General features: G+C 44.4%; 1 protein-coding gene across 1 annotated transcript in view; it reads left to right on the top strand.

The window, feature by feature from the left end:
* Nucleotides 1–18,753, top strand: part of LOC310771375 (trafficking protein particle complex subunit 11-like) — a gene marked incomplete at its 5' end in the record, with an annotated part of 48,884 nt that overhangs the window by 13,513 nt on the left and 16,618 nt on the right. Inside the window, 12 exons of the mRNA XM_083664000.1 lie at nucleotides 124–257; nucleotides 4,803–4,944; nucleotides 6,069–6,162; nucleotides 7,734–7,813; nucleotides 8,401–8,479; nucleotides 8,936–8,990; nucleotides 9,133–9,278; nucleotides 13,894–13,955; nucleotides 14,264–14,377; nucleotides 16,429–16,554; nucleotides 17,025–17,150; nucleotides 17,255–17,448. Of these exons, the coding sequence (XP_083520126.1) occupies nucleotides 124–257; nucleotides 4,803–4,944; nucleotides 6,069–6,162; nucleotides 7,734–7,813; nucleotides 8,401–8,479; nucleotides 8,936–8,990; nucleotides 9,133–9,278; nucleotides 13,894–13,955; nucleotides 14,264–14,377; nucleotides 16,429–16,554; nucleotides 17,025–17,150; nucleotides 17,255–17,448 (1,352 nt within the window). The remainder of the gene's footprint in view (nucleotides 1–123; nucleotides 258–4,802; nucleotides 4,945–6,068; nucleotides 6,163–7,733; nucleotides 7,814–8,400; nucleotides 8,480–8,935; nucleotides 8,991–9,132; nucleotides 9,279–13,893; nucleotides 13,956–14,263; nucleotides 14,378–16,428; nucleotides 16,555–17,024; nucleotides 17,151–17,254; nucleotides 17,449–18,753) is intronic.

Genomic DNA, 18,753 nt, shown 5'->3' with positions numbered 1-18,753 from the left:
AACTTTACATAAGCCAAAGTACATACGCAGTCTGCACTTATTGCCCCTGTATTTCACCCCCCTCCCCCTCTCTCTCCCCCCCTCTCTCTCTCTCTCTCTCTCTCTCTCTCTGTCTGTCTGTAGATCTGTCGTCTGTGCTTCCAGCACAACACCCCTCTGGACGCCATCGCCCAGTTCAGGAAGCACATTGACCTGTGTAAGAAGAAGATCGGCAGTGCAGAGCTAGCCTTCGAGCACACGGCCTGGATGTCCAAACAGTAAGACACACACGTCGTCTGTCAACCCAGAGAACACGCACACACACACACACAAACACACACACCAAGAGAAAGTTAGTGTCGCAGTAGTTTCAAACTTCCAGAAGTAGTGCTAACATAAAATACTGCATTATGATTTCACTCACAAAGTAAAAATATGTTAATAATTTTGCACTGTGGTCTTTTGGATCTTATGTTTAAGCAATATATCACGAGAGCAAGTGTGTTGTGGTGAATATATCCCGCTGATAAACTGTTATCCCACGAGGCCGCAGGCCGAGTGGGATAACAGTTTATCAGCTGGATATATTCCACAACACACGCTGCTCGAGTGCTATATTGCTTTTATAAAACGGTTTCCAAGTATGATAATATAATAATAATAATAATACTATAAGTCCGACTCCGACTGGCATGTCATTCTGATAGAGTCAGTTGAAACACTACTGTAAGGCGGGACCGCAAGAACATGCGGGTGATTTGATTGGATCGTTCTGGAGACTGAAGTTGACATTGGCCAATCCTGGCGCTTGCTGAGTAGCTGAGATTTTTCTGGAAACCCCGACAGGCAGCTCGAGCCGCAGCGCTGCATTCTCAGCGCTTGTTGAGAAGCTGAATGCTTTCTGCAAAGCTGACACCAACTAACGTTACGGGGTTAAATGCGGAGTTAAATGCGGGGTTAACAGCCTTTCTTTTGCAAAGAAGACATTAGCCCGCATCTATTCTTGTACAAAACATCATTTTCTGCGAAGTATTAGTAAAGTTATAAGCGAAGATCGATTCACAAGGATCTGACAGCTGTCTCCGCCATTTTTTTTTCTACGTTGTCATTTGAGGTAAGCCTTATTATTACTCTCTTAGTAAGAGAGTTGCCATGGCAACCAATAACCCATGAGAGGGGCAAAAAAACAGCACTCAAAATAAATCATTTTGGGTTGTTTTATTTACCTTCAAGCAGATTGACAATGAACGTTTCGGCGTGAGCCTTCTTCAGCATTGTGCTGACAGAAGACGGACATGACGTATAAATAGTGTCAAACCGGAAGTACAATCAATTACATTATCAAGTACTGGAAATATCTCACAACATAAAATAACAACGAATATAATATCAAAAACATCAGAGAATATCAAAAAAGAGATAAAGGTACAATTTTAAACAGTATACTTGTATATAAGTCTGTATATATTACACAGCAGGAATGCAATAATGTTTTGCAAACGAGAAGAATGAGGCTGGATGGCCACACTTGTGTTAGATAAGCACAGATGGAAAGTCAACATATTAGAATAACAAAAATCAGTAAGAAAATATTAAAATAGAATTAGAAAAATACATAATAAAATGCATATAAGTGAATGCATCGGATAGAGATACTGCAGGTCCACACATGACGCTCCCACACTGCCTTACAGTGCAAGAGCATCATGCGTGAACCCACAGCACATCCACCCGACGCACCCCCTAAAGAAAACAACCTAGCAAAAGTTCTTCATTCAAGCCCTTGGGGTGTTCTGTCTGTAAGGTATGTATCCAAAATGCCTCTCTTTGTAACAAGGCCTTGTCTCTGTCACCCCCCCTCTTCAGTGGACTGACCTGTTCTATACCCTGGAACCTGAGGGAACACACGTCGTGACCAAACTCATTAAAATGCCTGGCGACAGAGGATTTTATATCTCTGTTTCTAATGCTACTCTTGTGTTCTGAAATGCGAGTTTTCAACTCTCTGATAGTTTTTCCAATGTATACTAGCCCACATGGACACTTCAATAGATACACAACAAATTTAGTTTTACACGAGATCCTACTCTTAATTGAGTACTTTCTTCCAGAGTGAGGATGGAAGAATGTCTCTCCTCTGATCATAGCATTACATTGAATACAGTTAAAGCAAGGAAAATTACCATTCTGTACATCAGACAAAAAATGGGAGGGGCCAGGGGGGCGTGTGTAGCAGTCAGCTCTAACGATCATATCCCGTACATTTCTAGCCCGTTTTTGAGCAAACAAGGGAGGCTCGCCAAATAAATGGCCCACTTGGGGGTCACTTTGCAAGATGTTCCAGTGACTTAAAACACATTTTTTTATTTCCTGAGAAGCAGGTGAAAAAGTAGCAGCACACACTATTCTAGACCCTCGCTAGTCGTGACTTCCAGTCACTGACTATTTGGACAACCAATAACCCATGGCCATGGGTTATTGAACTCGGTTACTGGAATTATACAATGGCTGTGAACCAATCAGATTGCTTGATTTGAGAGAGCCGTTTTATAATTTACTTTGTAACACTCTGCTCTCTTCCTTTTATCCATTTTATGTAAATGAATTGCCTCTGAAAAATGTGACTTAAAAAAATGGTGCAAGAACCCTGTCTGTGTATGAAATGTGCAACACAAATACGCAGTTTTCTCTCCAATTGTACTAATTCTCCCTGCTGTCCCAGTCGTCGCTCCACACCCTCTGCCCATCTGGGAGAGTTGTAGACTATACATGCTTCCTCTGATACATGCAGTGTTTCCCATACATAAAGGAATTTGTGGCGGGCCGCCACAAAAGGATTTTGACCACCACAAAAAGATGTTGACCAAAATAAATAAATAAATAAATAAATAAATAAATAAATATATATATATATATATATATATATATATATATATATATATATATATATATATATATATATATTTTTACAGTGCACCTGAACGCAAGATATCCGCTGAATAAGTGTCCAATAAATGTTCATGTCATTCTGGCCAATACTTCTGTTATAGCATTTCAGTATGGAATATGGAATATCTTTCAATAATCTATGATTTAGCTGCTAAATTGTCAAATACCGCCATCTGCTCGCTACCCAGGCACTTATGTATGTACTTAACCTAACTAACTTAACCTAACTAACTATCCGGTGTGCACAACATTGTCAGCCTAAACTCCGGCTGACACCCCAAAAACCTAGCACACAAGGACATTGACACTTTACAAGGTCAGCTAGGGGAGGAGCTCTCTAAGGTTAGCACTTGGATGTCTGACAACAGACTTTCTTTACACTTGGGCAAAACTGAATCTATCCTATTTGGTTCTAAACCCAGGCTTAGGAGGACCCCTGAACTCAGAGTTGAGCTAGGCTCGCAGGTTATAAAAGCCAAAACATCAGTAAAATATCTGGGCTGCATATTAGATAACAGTCTTGGAGGTGAAGAAATGGCTCTCCAGGTAGTGGGCAAAGTTAATGCAAGAACCAGATTGTTAGCAAGGAAGGCCAATCTCTTAGACAGAGACAGCATTAGGCTGTTAGCAAACAGCCTTGTGCAGCCTCACCTTGATTATGGCTCTTTGGCATGGTACAGCGGGCTGACAAAGGGTAGTAAACAAAAACTCCAGGTAACTCAGAACAAGCTGGTCAGGGTGGTTTTGGGTTGCGGTCCACGTGACCACGTGGGCAGGAACCAACTACAGGAATTAAAGTGGCTACCTGTGGAGGCCAGGGTGGCACAGATTAGACTTACAATGGTCCATAAGATAGTCATGGATAGGGCCCCAGTATACCTCACAAACTACCTCACCAGAGTAGGAGAAGCACACAGCCACAGCACCAGAGCTAGCCCAGCCAACCTACAGTCAGTTAGGTGCAAACTGAAAATTGGCCAATGTTCCTTTGCTTTCCAGGGGCCCAGTGAATGGAATCTGCTCCCACTGGATATTAAGGAGGCCTCAAGTCAAAGCACCTTTAAAGTTAAACTTAAGAGGTGGCTGCTAGATAGGGTTCCTGAGTAAGGGACTAGGCAGAAATGGCGTATTGTATTGGTTGGTCTTCTTTTGTTATGCTGTAATGTTTTAGTACTAGATAGCCAGATTTTATTATGAAACTACAGTATGTGTGGTGCAATGTCTGTATATTTAATGTACTGTATGTCTAAGACCAAGGACCACAACGGAATTAAGTTTTTATCTACTTTTTGTGTTATCATTGATGCCTTTTTGGAATTGCATGTACATTTAATGTATGGCATTTTTTTTTAAACGGATCATCAAATAAATCTATCTATCTATCTAACCTACAATCCGCTACAGAAAAATGTATATTGTTTGTTTATTAACTGGCCCCTCGCCTTCTATGTGAAAGTGGCAAAGCAAGTTGAGTATCCCTGACCTATAGGGAGAAATTTAGTTTGTCATTGTAAACCCACAGCACAGTAATGATGACATGTTCTTCATAGATCTAGCATTTAAATTTTGCTCTTAAACTTTCTCAAAGTACACCAAATTCATGCATTTTACTTTAAAATGTAAAAAAAAATCTTGCGGGGGAGTATGCACCCCCCTAGGGGGTCTGCGGTCCCCCACCACAAATACTCAAAATCCTGTGGGAAACACTGACATGTGCTTCTTTTCACCTGACAGCGATGAGTTTCACAGAGGATCATGCTATTCCCCCCCCCCCCCAAACAAACGACCAACCAACCAGTTGTACCAATCAGTTTCTTTCTTTCTTTCTTTCTTTCTTTCTTTCTTTCTTTCTTTCTTTCTTTCTTTCTTTCTAGGTTCCAGTCATTTGGGGAGCTGTTTGATGAAGCCATCAAACTGGGTCTGACAGCCATCCAGACGCAGAACCCCGGCTTCTACTACCAGCAGGCTGCCTGTTACAGCCAGGACAGGAAGCTGCAGGCACAGCAGCTCTGCCAGGTCACATGACACACTGATCACATGACACAATGATCACATGACACAATGATCACATGACACAATGATCACATGACACAATGATCACACATGCACGCACGCAAAATGTTACAATAAATCATGAAAATAAATGTAACGTTAAAATAAATCATAAATAAACTCTTTCACTCCATTTCTTATTTTGTAATGTTATATTCTTCAAAAGGTGGTTTATATTCATGCATTGCATCATCTTGCAGTTTTCTAAGCAGAATGTTGTAGTCGGGTAAAGCGGGTACTGAAGGCCAAAAATGTGAGAACCACTGTTCTAGTAGGAAACTTGTATTCTAGCGTCTTTCTCGTACAGTATCAGCTGAATGCAGTTGAAGGGCGGAGATAACCTTGCTTTTGACTACATGTACGCACGCGGCGCGAATGATGGCTGCCTCGCGTGTCCTATCCAGTGTTAATGGATAGGACGTGCACGACCGATGCTCCAAACGGATGCAGGGGCATAGCCACCAGCAAGCATATCTCCGGCCTAAAGCTGTTTGCTTGTTAATAGAGAGCCAAAGTGAAACGTCACTTCCTGCTTTCTCCCTGTACCAGTGCTGAAGAAAATATGAATGGCAGTGAACGGAGAATAACGTTATTTTTTTTTTATCCCGTTTGAATTATGCCACGGGGTGCCAATGCTAATTTTGTCAATTTAAAACGTAACTTTGCATGTCAAGAAAGTCGCAGTTTGTCGTCAAACTGAAACGTAGGGGTTAGTTTCGTCTCAAAACTTCATAGCTTGTGGAAGCTCGTGGCATGTCGCCGGTCTTCAGCTTTGCCGGTAGATAAAGTGACGTCACTTAGGCGACAGTGTATGTAGTCTTTCTGATTTATAACTTATAGTCCAACAGTTTGGTGACAAACTGCAACTTTCTTGACATGCAAAGTTATGTTTTAAATTGACAAAATTAACGTTGGCACCCCATGGCCCAATTAAAACGGGATAAAAAAAGTAACCTTATTCTCCGTTCATCACCATTCATATTTTTTCAGCGCCTGGTACAGAGAGAAAAGCAGCAAGTGACATTCACTTTGCCTCTCTATAGAGTAGACAGTGTTAATACTTTCTGTTGATTGGTTGGCTGTTCCAGGCTGGAGTGACTTATCCCACCCCCGACCCGTTGGACACGCCCACTGGAGCACTGGACTTCTATGGCCAGCGACCATGGAGACAAGGACACCAGAGTAGATACACACACACACACACACACACACACACACACACACACACACACACAGGGACATCAAAACACAAACGTGTCCTCTTTGTAAAGGGCAGTTTAGAGTCCAGTGATTTATCATAGCCCGACGGGCATCGCTGAACGTGTTTGGACGCTGTCGCTCATAAAAAGTATAAACACCCAGGTGAGAGGAGAACACATCACAGAGCAGGATGTGTTGTGATATTTTCACATGGATTAATGCAACACGGACGTCGGACGGACAGACAGAGAAGCTGCCAGTCAAGTCAGTCACGTTACTGTTTTGATTGCAACATTACAAAACTGTCTATCTGCTTGCTAACATGCTGTGTGATTATCCATGCTAACGATGTTTTAGCTGTTACTTACCGTCTGTGTTGAGAATGTCCGCTTTCCAGGCATTTGCCTTTTTAACAGCATCTTTATAATCTGCCCGGTCGTCAGCCAAACAAGTTTTCCACAATTATGTGATCTTCTGCCATTGTTAATTCAACTAACTAGCTAACTAGTAGCTTCAGAAATTGCGGTAGGAGAGAGCAAAAAATTGGGGTTGTCATGACAACGGAGCCAACGATGGGGTCAAAGTTGAATCCAGATGAAGTCTTGACGATGGTCGCAACGTTCATCACAACGATGGCATATCGCCCGTCGCTGGAAGTATAAACACTTGTCGTTATCACCGATGATGGAATGTGATCATGGTCGGTCGCAACGAACATAAATCGCTGGACTCTAAACTGTTTACGGTGATAAATCATCACATGATTTGAGACTCAGGGAGTGCCAGAGTGTCAGACCTCCTACTTCCACTTCCTGCCAATGGGCCAATAGAAAGTGGCGGTAGAGGAAGCTGCATGCAGCATCTATCATCTACTAGCTGAACACCCGTCCCTGTGTGATGAGCCAGTTAGTCAGGCCTCGCTCACTCTCCTCTCCTCTCTCTCTCCAGAGGGCTTTCACAGTCCACTTCAGAGGCTGATTACACTTCCTGAAAGATTCAGGCCAATCACACGTCAAATGGCACAGCTGTGGCCAAACACAATTCTGCTCACTCACTCACACAGACACTTCACATTCTTAATGCTTTTATGCTTTTATGGTCTGGTCTATGCCTACATTCACACACACACACACACACACACACAAACACACACACCGATGGCGGCAAGCTAACACGCAGGGTGCTGGCACAACCACAGGGAACAATTTGCAGTTCAGTATCTTGCCCAAGGGCACTTCGACACGCAGGCTGGGAGAGCCCGGGATTGAACCCCCGACCTTCTGATTAGTGGCCGACCCACCCCCCCCCCCCCCCCCACCTCCTGAGCCACAGCCGCCCCCAAGATTAGGTCAACTTGACATTTAGAATAATACAATTGCCCCACCTCTGTCCATAATGTGGTACTACTAGTGTCTCTAATACATAGCTATAGGGCTAATGCATTGACATGTTGTTTTAATATATAGCTATAGGGCTAATGCATTGACGTGTTGTTTTAATATATAGCTAGGGCTAATGCCTCTAATGCATTGACGTATTGTTTTAATGTCCAGGTATCGACCCTCCAGACGGTGAGAAGGAGAAGACAGGAATACTGGCCCTCCAGATTAAAGAGAGAGACGTACCACATTCTGTTAGTACCCACACAATACACACATTACATACAAGAATACACACACTGAACATACTAAACGCATAGACAGTACACTACACTATAACATACTAAACACATAGACAGTACACTACACTATAACATACTAAACACATAGACAGTACACTACACTATAACATACTAAACACATAGGCAGTACATACTAAACACACAGACAGTACATAGTAAACACTAGGGGGAGGGGTTGCTAAGTAGTTTGGTGTATACCTTGGTCTTTGGGGACACAGCACACCCCACTTAAACCCAACAGCAAAAAAATCTAAAAATGTATGATATTGGATTTTTTTGTTTTTGCCCGATATTTTCCAACTCTTTTGACCAATGGTGACATACAGATACAGTATATGCACACATCTTCCCCATCTATTAGAGCTCAACAGTCACGTGACATTTCAAGCCCCGGAGGAGAGTTCCTCATTCATTTTCTCCATAGACATTTTGAAAAATCCTTACATAACGAGTTTTAAGGCTGGAACCAACCAAGCCAACCTGTGACCTACTGAATCAATGAAATGTGTTAAGGTGTTTGATGGTCTCTCTCCATGCAGGAGGTGATCATAGCCCTCCTCAGTAACGCTGTGGCCCAGTTTAAGAAGTACAAGTGTCCTCGTATGAAGAGCCACCTCAGTGAGTACCACAGCTTTTCTCATCATTTCATTTCCCAACCAGCTTTCCTGACCTATGGCTTGGAATGAGCCGTGTCCATACACCACAAATGTATTTATTTATTTTTTTGCATTTTTTTTCCCACCAGGCTTGTAGAATGGTAGGGGAAACACTGCATTGATGAGCAGCGCTCCTCTCTAAAAGTTGAGATGTTTACTGCTTAAGGGCGCCCAGAGCGCTTAACACCAGCCGCAGTGCTGGGGAGCACTCCTAGAGCAAGAGCATCTTTACCATGGAGAACGAATTGCAGAAAGGCGCTGGCAGCTAAAAAAAAGCGTTCTGTGGACACGACTCCTTACTGCTGTTGCATTCGAGAAAGCATTTTTTAAATGTATTGGTCTTACCTCACATTGTCAGTCTTTTCTTATAGAGAAGTATTTCTCTCTCTCTCTCTCTCTCTCTCTCTCTCTCGTCCAGTGGTGCAGATGGGAGAGGAGTACTACCATGCTAAAGACTACACCAAAGCCCTGAAGTAAGTCACCAAATCTGCTTTCAAAAAATATACTGCTCTACACCATGTTTTTCTATACCTAGGTGAAAAAATATACCTTGTTGTTTGTGTGTGTGTGTGTGTGTGTGTGTGTGTGTGTGTGTGTGTGTGTGTGTGTGTGTAGGCTGTTGGACTATGTGATGTGTGACTATCGCACAGAGCGCTGGTGGGGTCTGCTGACGGCCATCTTGAGCACAGCCCTGCGCTGTGCTTATCTGATGGCCAACGTCAAAGACTACATCACGTACTGCATGGAGCTGCTGGGCAGAGGTAAGCACTGGGTTACACCATATCAAACATATGGACAGAGTCAGCGTGACGTCACTCATTGGTTTTTGGACTCTAGTTTTGAAGCCTAGTGTGGCCGTTGCCATCTTGCTTCTTGCGCAACTCGTGCCAGACCAGGGCTTTCCCAGAGCTGCAGCTCCGCCTGCTATCGGTCTGTGATCGGTGAGCTGCATGATCACTGGACAGGTGACCTGTCAATCAGCCCCAAAACATAGTCTCTTCTATCTATCTTGAAAGGTGAAATTAGCGATATAGAGCAAAACTGTTTTTTTGAACCAGGCTGTAAACATGCTTAATCCTGTCCTAGCTTTCGATTCCCACCTGGGACGCTGTGAGACGCTGTGAAGGAGTGCGTGCCCGTCCGCATGTCCTCCAGTGCCCACCGCCCGGGTGGGGTCGTCAAAAAGGGCCTTTCTGTGTGGAGTTTGCATGTTCTCATGCAATATCCTGGTCGCTGAAGTGGTGCCTCCTCTGGTCGTTAGGGGCGCCTGTTCGGAGGAAGGGGAACTGGTTGGAATAGCGTGATCCTCCCACGTGCTATGTCCTACCGGCGAAGCTTCCCCTGTCAGGTGAAAAGAAGCAGCTGGCTAACTGCCCATGTCTCGGAGGAAGCATGGAGCCAGTTTTCGGCTCTCCCCAGATTGGCAGAGGGTGGAGCAGCAACCAGGATAAATAAATTAAAATTAGCACTAATGGGGGATAAAAATGGGATAAAAAAATCCTGTCCTATGTAGCTAGCTAACTATTAGTTAATAGTTACACCAGGGAGCTGGAGTAACCTACCAGTCCTGGCTGACTCCCCCTACACGCCACGGGCGAAGTCGAAGCCACGGTGAGGCATTATCATGAAACCCACAGCCCTGTATAATAAATGTGCAATGACGTATCTACACCAGTGTGAGGCAGCAATGCACTAAACCGTGCCTAGTCTGGCGGAAACTAAAATGAAGAAGATGGACTATGGACTCTGCTGCTTTAAAAAAATGAAGCAGCATGCTGTTTTGGCAGAATTCTGGGGGTTTAGTCCCCTTTAAGAGATAACAGCTGGTGCAACAGGTTGCAAGATTTCTTTCTCAGCACAATCCATGTTGTTCCTCTTTCTATCAGATATGACGATCAAACTAGTCGCTTTTCGGCGAAATTCAACATTTTGAATTGGTTTGACTAATAGAGACGCTGCGTAATGTGTCATCATTCAGAAACCACGCCCAAGACGGGGGAAAACACAAACTCCTGTCCAATCCTGGCGTCCTCCTATGTCACGTGCATGGTTGCGTGTTCCACCAAAAGATCGTATATACGGAAGATGAACACTCCAACTTACTTCCTTGACAGCTAGATCCATATTCTTCTTCTCGCCAATTCTCAATGGCTTCCTTGTTTTGCTCAGGAGTACAAAAAAACTTTAACTGGTGATTTTTTACATTTGTTTTCTGCGCAGCCCACCACACAACAGCTTTTAGCTATGTTTAATTCAAGGAAAATGATGCTGGTGTGTGGAAATGAACGGAGCTCTTCCCCCGTGATGGGCGTGGCCTATTACATGCAGTGTCTCTATCAGAGAGGCCATTTACACCTGGCATTAACATGCGTTTTCTGCCATCAGATTGCAATCCGATTGTATTTTATCACTTGAAAGTACAGGTTTAAACACCCCCAAAACGCATTGAAGAAGGATTGCAATCTGATCGGCCAAACCACCTCCGGAGGTGGTCAGGGACGCATTATGACAACATTTAACACAAGTGTAAATGCAATGCGTCCTCTCAAAACGCATTCAGCAACTACCATACGGAAATACATAATCTTCGGAAGTCGGTGACGGCACTCACACCTGAACGCAATTCCCCGGCAGCACCGCACCGGTGTGTGCCCTCATCTCGCCGCTGTGCCAGATGAACACACACACAGGCAGCCTGTCACCATGGACCGGCTAAAAATTCTCTATCTCCCCCCCGCTCCGCTTTTGCACAACAATCGTAGCGTTGCTTCAAAGTTTTGCTGCGGAGGTTTTGCCACGGCTGTAACCACCTGTGTTGCGTTCAGGTAACATCCTAAATTACAATGTTATACAATTGAGAGCATAATTTCTCTTTTATATCAACACTTCTCCTTTGGAAAAGGAGTGGAAAATGAAAGGAAAATGAGGGAGAAAGGGTTCGAACCCTTTCCCCCTCATTTTCCTTTCATATAAAAGAGAAATTATGCTCTCAATTGTATAACATTGTAATTTAGGATGTTACCTGAACGCAACACAGGTGGTTACAGCTAATGACATGCACGGAAAACGTATGTATGTGTGTGTGTGTCTCGGACCCAGTGTCATTGTTAATAAACAGATAAAGAAATAGATGCAGTGCTGCGTGATCGGCCATCGTTTTGTCCAGGTGAAGGGGACGTTCACTGTGCATTTGAGCTTAACAATAACCTCTATTTCCCTGTGCATGTATGAAACATGCATGCACACGTTCAGGGGGCGCGCGCGTGATGACGTTCGAGCTGGAGAGCAATCGGATTGCAATCTGTTCACCCAAAACGCATGTTAGTGCCAGGTGTAAATGGAATCAGGCTGAAGTGATAAAATACAATCTGATTGCAATCTGATGGCAGAAAACGCATGTTAATGCCATGTGTAAATGGCCTCAGATAGTCATAATAGCTCCAGATAGTTAGCTATAAACCAATACAAGGTGAATGGAGTTTTGCTGAAATGTACTGTGTGTGCACTGTGGAGGACATTTCAGTGAGCCTCAGTCAGCTTGCACAGACAGGAGCGTGACCCCGTTGACCTTCTATTTGTTTGTGGCTAACTCTCTGGAGCTGGTTTGAGGAGCAGCATGGATTGTGCTGAGAAAGTAATCTACCGATCAATATCATCATTGGTAAGTAGCAAATAGGGCTAGGGTTCCAAAAATCTGAACTATCCCTTTTATCTAAATGAGGGGTTCTCAAAGTTTTCATGACTCTGTCGTTTGGGTTAGGTGATTTCTCTCCACTCCCCCAGGTACGGGGCCGAGGGGCTATCCTTTTACCACCCCGGCCTGGGGGGGGGTTCACCCGGGCTATATTTCTGGGCACACCTCTAGCAGCCATGTCACCGTATCGTCATCCACAGACAGCAGGCCATGCATCCTGTTGGGAGCCCGATACATCGGGCATTCCAGAATGACATGGTCTGCTGTCTGTTCCTCTGCACCGCACTCACATGACTGAGGGCCAATTGGGAAGCCAGCATCTTATTGAGAGGTGCGTCCGGGTGGTGCAGCAGTAGATTCCCTGCCTACCAATACGAGGGTCGCAGGTTCGAGCCCCCGTGTTACCTCCGGCTTGGTCGGGCGTCCATACAGGCACAATTGGCTGTGTTTGCGGGTGGGAAGCCAGATTAAGGGTATGTGTCCTGGTCGCTGCACTAGCGCCTCCTCTGGTCGGTGGGGACGCCTGTTCAGGGAGAGGGGAACTGGGGGGAATAGCGTGATCCTCCCTCGAGCTATGTCCTGCCTGTGAAACTCCTCACTGTCAGGTGAAAAGAAGAGGCTGGTGATGTAGCAGAGGAAGCATGGTGCTAGTCTACAGCTCTCTCCAGATCGGCAGAGGGGGGTGGAGCAACGACCGGGACAGCAGGGGGAATTGACCAAGTATAATTGGGGAGATTTTTTTTTATTATCATTGAGAGTCACCCAAGAAAAAAACTCAACACAAAATAATTCAGAAAATAAATATTTTCTCTTTTGCCTATTCTAGACTAAAACATGCCATGTTTAGGCGACCAACTAAGGTTTTACAATACAAGAAAAAACCTGCATATTTGTGTGAACATTAGAGATGCGAGGATGAGCTTTTATGCCACCCTAATGAAGCATCCGCCCGCCATAAATCCACGCAAATTATTTTGTACTATTTTTAGATCTGCACCCGACATTTCACAACGCTATAAAGGAGCGATTTGGGCAGATTAACTTAACTGTTTGTGCTGCCGTCGGTGCGATCACTGCAGTTAACTCCAAATAAGCTTCCATGCTGTATTATAATCCAGTCCATCACTTGCCCATGTAGCATACTAGGCTAACTGATGCTATAGCTTTAAGTTTAGATCAAGACTGGATTGACCTGTAATGGGAAAATAATACGAGCGCGTCTTCTCTTCCAACGTGTCTTCAGTGGAGACTCCTTGTTCTGGTGACATCATTGACCATATAAGGAGTTAAAAAATAAGGCGTCCCATCGCGTGGCTATTTGTTTAGTACTGCTTTGAGTCCTTGGGGGTCCTTGCCATCTAACAATAGGTGACTAACATGTGCCTGACGAAAAATGCAGCTTAAAATACGTTAATAGACTAGGTAACGTAATTAATATTAATGTTCCTCATTAATGATATATCATTTCACCCGCCCGCATCCCATCCGCTATTAATCAGAATGTTTATTTTTATGATCCATGGATATCCACGGTCAGCGCGGTTATAACTGCAGCATGCGCATCTCTAGTGAACACACACACACACACACACACACACACACACACACACACACACAGGAGATGCTGTAATGTAATGTAGGAGTGTTAAAGGTTGTGACGTAGTCTTCTTGTCGTCCACTAGCTTCTACCTTGCAGGAGGAGCAAAAGTCAAGGATTGAGAAGAACCTCATCAAAGTCCTCATGGTAAGTAGATGACTCCACCCGGCCCAGCACGCTACATACACCAAATTACACATCTGTAACGACGAGAACGCTTTTTCATTTATTTTCATTAAGATTGGACATGTTTTTTAAGTGAGAATTTACACTACCTGTTTGCTATTGACAGTTAAATTCTCATGCACTATAGGGCTGTCACTTTTTACGCAAATCATTCAAATACATTCAAAGATAATTGCAGAAAACATTATTTTATGTCGGGTTTTTAAAGTGTTTAGATGTGATTAACTTCTGTAGCAACATTTTAAACGCCTTTTTCTTCATTCCCTCAGAATGAAGCTCCAGACGCCGAGCCCGAGTGCGACCCTGGCTCCTGCAGTGCAGCTGGCTCGCTGTGGAGCGACCGCATGGCTCTAGCTGGATCCAACGAGTTCACCATAGATTCAGTGGTGAATCAGTGAGTTATCACACGCGCACGCTCACACACACACACACACACACACACACACACACACACACACACACACACACACACACACACACACACACACAGACACACACACACACACACACACACACATTTGGAATATGTATTTATGTCCACATAAATACAAGTATGCAAAGGACATAAACAGTAATAGTGCAGTCAAATCCTGTGAGTCAGTCAGTTACATGAGTGCCCAGACGGCAAACACAATAATGCATACACATAAGAAACACACAGGCTGATAACATGGCAGGTTGATATATACAGTTATACTGTAATGCAAGATAACGGTCAGTATCCACTTCATGGGTACAAAAAGCAGCGCCTCCTCCATATTGAGCGGCTGCCGATAATAGTAGATATTGAACAATATCTCGCTAACTGCTTGGGCCTTCTATTTGGGAGACCAGCCATCTGAAGGCCTCTCACAACCAGCTTATGGACATGACCTGACACACACACACACACACGAGGGATGAAACGATAACCGGTTTTAATGATAAAAAAAAATGATTTAAGTTAACTCATTCATGGCCAGTTTAGGACTGCCAATATTTAGCACAGGCCAAAGATTTTCATAATTGTTGGTCATCTTTCAAGACCCACAGTAAATTATCTATTAGCACCAAAGTGATTTGCAATACCTCAAAATGAAGATGTATGTCTCTGGGTTCACCAGGAAAAAAAAGTGAGCTTTTAGCATGTTCTGTACTCTACTTATAGCCATTTATATACACCCTGTTTTCACCAAAAAGGTCTCTCGGAGAAGATAAATTGCAGAAAATGGCATTTTTCTAAATCACACAATCTCAGGCAGAACTCGCTCTCAATTCTTTTATTTTGAACTGTATTGACATCAGACATGTAAATATTATTCGTTATGACACAAATGAAAAAAAAATAATAATATATATATATATATATATACATGATGTGCCTTTTTTACATTCAACAATACAGTTTACTCAGTGTGAGTGTGATCATAGAATAGAATGCAGAGATCAGTGTAGTCTCTCTCACACACACACACACACACACACGCACACACACACACACACACACACACACACACACACACTCTCCTTCCCGCGAGATCATCCGGGTCCTGTCGCATTGGAATCCAGTCTTCCTCGCTCTCGACAGGAAAGTGGCCGTGCTGCTCTGCTGCTTGGCTCTGTGTGAAAGCCATTTCTGTGGCGAGGCTGCTGTTCTCCTCCTCACACAGTTGTGACTCCGTCTCGTCTCTTTCGGGCTGGCACATAGGAACGGGGTCCAGGGACCAGGATCGATCATGTTGGTCACGGGTTTGACTACCGCGGTTTCGATGTCCGCTGCCCTGCAGCAAGCCGATCAGCTCTGCAGTGCGCCGAGGGGCATTTCAATGGCGTTTCTCCTCTGCAACAAGGAAGCGTGTTTCTCTGTTCTCTGTTTTTGCTCCTGCTAATTTCAAACAACAGCTGCGGTATGTGTTTGATAACGTGCTGTCGGCTTGACTTTGAGGTTAGGGACCTGAAAACATGTCACAGGCTGGGGAAGTGTTTGAACTACACGCTGTACTAATAAAAACAAAAACACGTCAAACACGTCATTGGCGGGGAGGGCTATTTCTGATAACACGTCAAAGACGTCTTTGGCGGTGAATGAGTTAAAGACCAGAAATGTGTTTTTCTTCTTGTTCCTTCAGTTAGATGTTTGATCTTCACTGTGCAGAATGATTCAGTCTGTGCAGAGTTTCACACTAGAAGCTGTTTCCACACGCGTGACTCGTCTGCTGAAAGTGGACATTTTCTCTGAACTCATTGAAAATTAAAATTTCAGAATCAGAATAACGTTATTGATCCTCGGGGGGAAATTGAGTAAATTGAGTTAGGGGGCGAGCCTGCAAGCATTTAATGAGTGACATTTATTAAAGAAGACATTGAACATCGCAATTTGATGTTATCGAACTGTTGAGACTATATGACGATTTTCCTTGAAGTAAACTCTCCCCTCCCTCTGACTCCAGTCCAGTGTAAAGCCAGGTTCCACTCTCCCAGTTTCCACGTGGACCAGCCCATCCAGCTCCAGGTTTTCCTCCGAGCCGACTGCCCGCATCCTGTCAGGTTCAACAAGCTGGCCGTCAGCCTCAGTAACCAGGTGCACGCGCACACACACACACACACACACACACACACACACACACACACACACACACACACACACACACACACACACACACACACACACACACACACACACATATACACACACACACACACACACACACACATATACACACACATACGCACGCACGCACGCACACACACACACACACACACACACACAGTCTAATAGCCAAACAAATACAGGAGCACTTACAGTCCCTGCTTATTAATAAAAAAAAATAAAAAAAAATCCAAACATGTGCAAAGTGCAAACTCATCAGAAATGGAGCGTAAAAAACCTGTAGTGTCTGTTTGGTTGAACATTTCTTCATGCTTAGCAATTCTGCTGTGTCAGCAACACCTGGCTCCGTTTGAAAATGTGTGTTTCTCCTAAATGTCTGGCCGTGTGTGTGTGTGTGTGTGTGTGTGTGTGTGTGTGTGTGTGTGTGTGTGTGTGTGTAGGAGTACAACCAGTGGTGTGTGGTGGAGTCGTCGGGCCAGGAGAGCATGTGCCTGTCGCCGGGGGCAACCAGATGCTACAACTTCAGCTTTGTGGCCAAGACCGAAGACGTGGGCAAGAAGATCGAGGTAGAGCAGGCCCACATACAGACCAATATACAGTCAGGAGGCAAAACAAACATTCTTAAGCTTGGCATTCATTGTGCTCTGTACTTGTGCGTGTGCGTGTGTAGATGACAGGTGTGGAGGTGATGCTGGGCAGTGACAGCAGGGGGCGCTGTGTGTTTGTGACCTGGAGAGGAGCAGGAGGAGACGCAGCCTCAGGCCACGAGGCACTGCAGGCCAGCCGCTCTGCCCGACCCAGAGCCCACACAGCCAGGGGGCGGGCCCAAGACTGGGACTGCATCAACATACAGCACAGCACCATGTAAACACACTCACACACACACACACACACACACACACACACAGAGCCCACACACACACACACACACACAGAGCCCACACAGCCAGGGGGCGGGGCCAAGACTGGGACTGTGCGCGCCGTACGGTATCGGTCTCGGGAGTGAATAATCAGACTTGACTCAGTCTCGGATGAATTAAATGTATGGTACAATCAGAAGATGCGCCCGTCGGCGAGTGGGATAAGCCTGCTGCAGGTCAGCACCTCTCAGCACATACTAGCCTGACATATAAGTCAGTGGTCCACATATATCAATAAATACATAAATCAACTTGCAGGAACGTCACAGCAGCAACACGTGATGTGTGACCTGATAAAGCCTTTCACTTGTCTGACAAACATGTTGACTTGGACGTGCCTTACGTTCATTACTTTCCATGTTTCACTCACAACTGCTTTGAAGTGTTAGTGAACTGAGGTTAGCAGATAACACATTAACGTAACCCAGCCATTAGCCATGTGCCCGGCTCAGGCTACAGTTAGCAGACAGTTAGCGTGGTGCGTCCATTCATGTATTTTTCCGAAACCCATAGTAGTCAAATGTCCCATTGGACCGAGAAATACAAAGCCATTGTTGGCGAAGGTCCATTGGTCCAAACTCCATACAAAGCTGCCCTGGCTGCAGTCCAGCAGCAAAAGCCTGTGCCGATGACAGCCAGTAGCCATGTGCTTTGTGTTTACTTTCTGTTAACGTTCGTCTCGTCAATGAAAAATACACATACAATACGTCATAGTTTTTATGATCAGGATCTATTTTTAGCTCATCATTGTCTCGTCTTTGTCACGGAAAAAAAGGGCAAACGTTTTTATGCCTCCACCTGGCGATAGCCGTGGCTGAAGGCATTATATTTTCGGGTTGTCCGTCACAGGACGCCTCGATGGAATTGCTTCAAATTTGGCTCAAACATCCACTTGGACTCAAGGATGAACTGATTTGATTTTGGTGGTCAAATTTCAAGGTGACCTCAGGAACGTCATTTTCATGCTGGGTAATGCGATATCTCAGGAACGGTAAGAAACGGAACGTTGTTTTGTTTATTAAATGACCGTCTGCGAGATATAGTGTAATGAATTATACTTGACCACTTGTCTGTCCGTCGTCGGTGCAAAGTTATGGCCCGCGTTTCTCCGTTTTTTGTATGATGGCAACTTTAGAGAAATACTTTTGACCTGCTGGATTATATTGATTGGTCGCTCATCAGAAGCATGGATTTAAGACTCCTTTTCCACAGTTTTGAAGAACACCATAACTTTAACCAGGTGAGTGGT

Source organism: Poromitra crassiceps (assembly GCF_964638095.1).
Source record: "Poromitra crassiceps genome assembly, contig: HAP1_SCAFFOLD_572, whole genome shotgun sequence".
NCBI lineage: Eukaryota > Metazoa > Chordata > Actinopteri > Beryciformes > Melamphaidae > Poromitra > Poromitra crassiceps.
The sequence above is the reverse complement of the archived record's forward strand: the minus strand, read 5'-3'. Positions and strand labels throughout refer to the sequence as shown.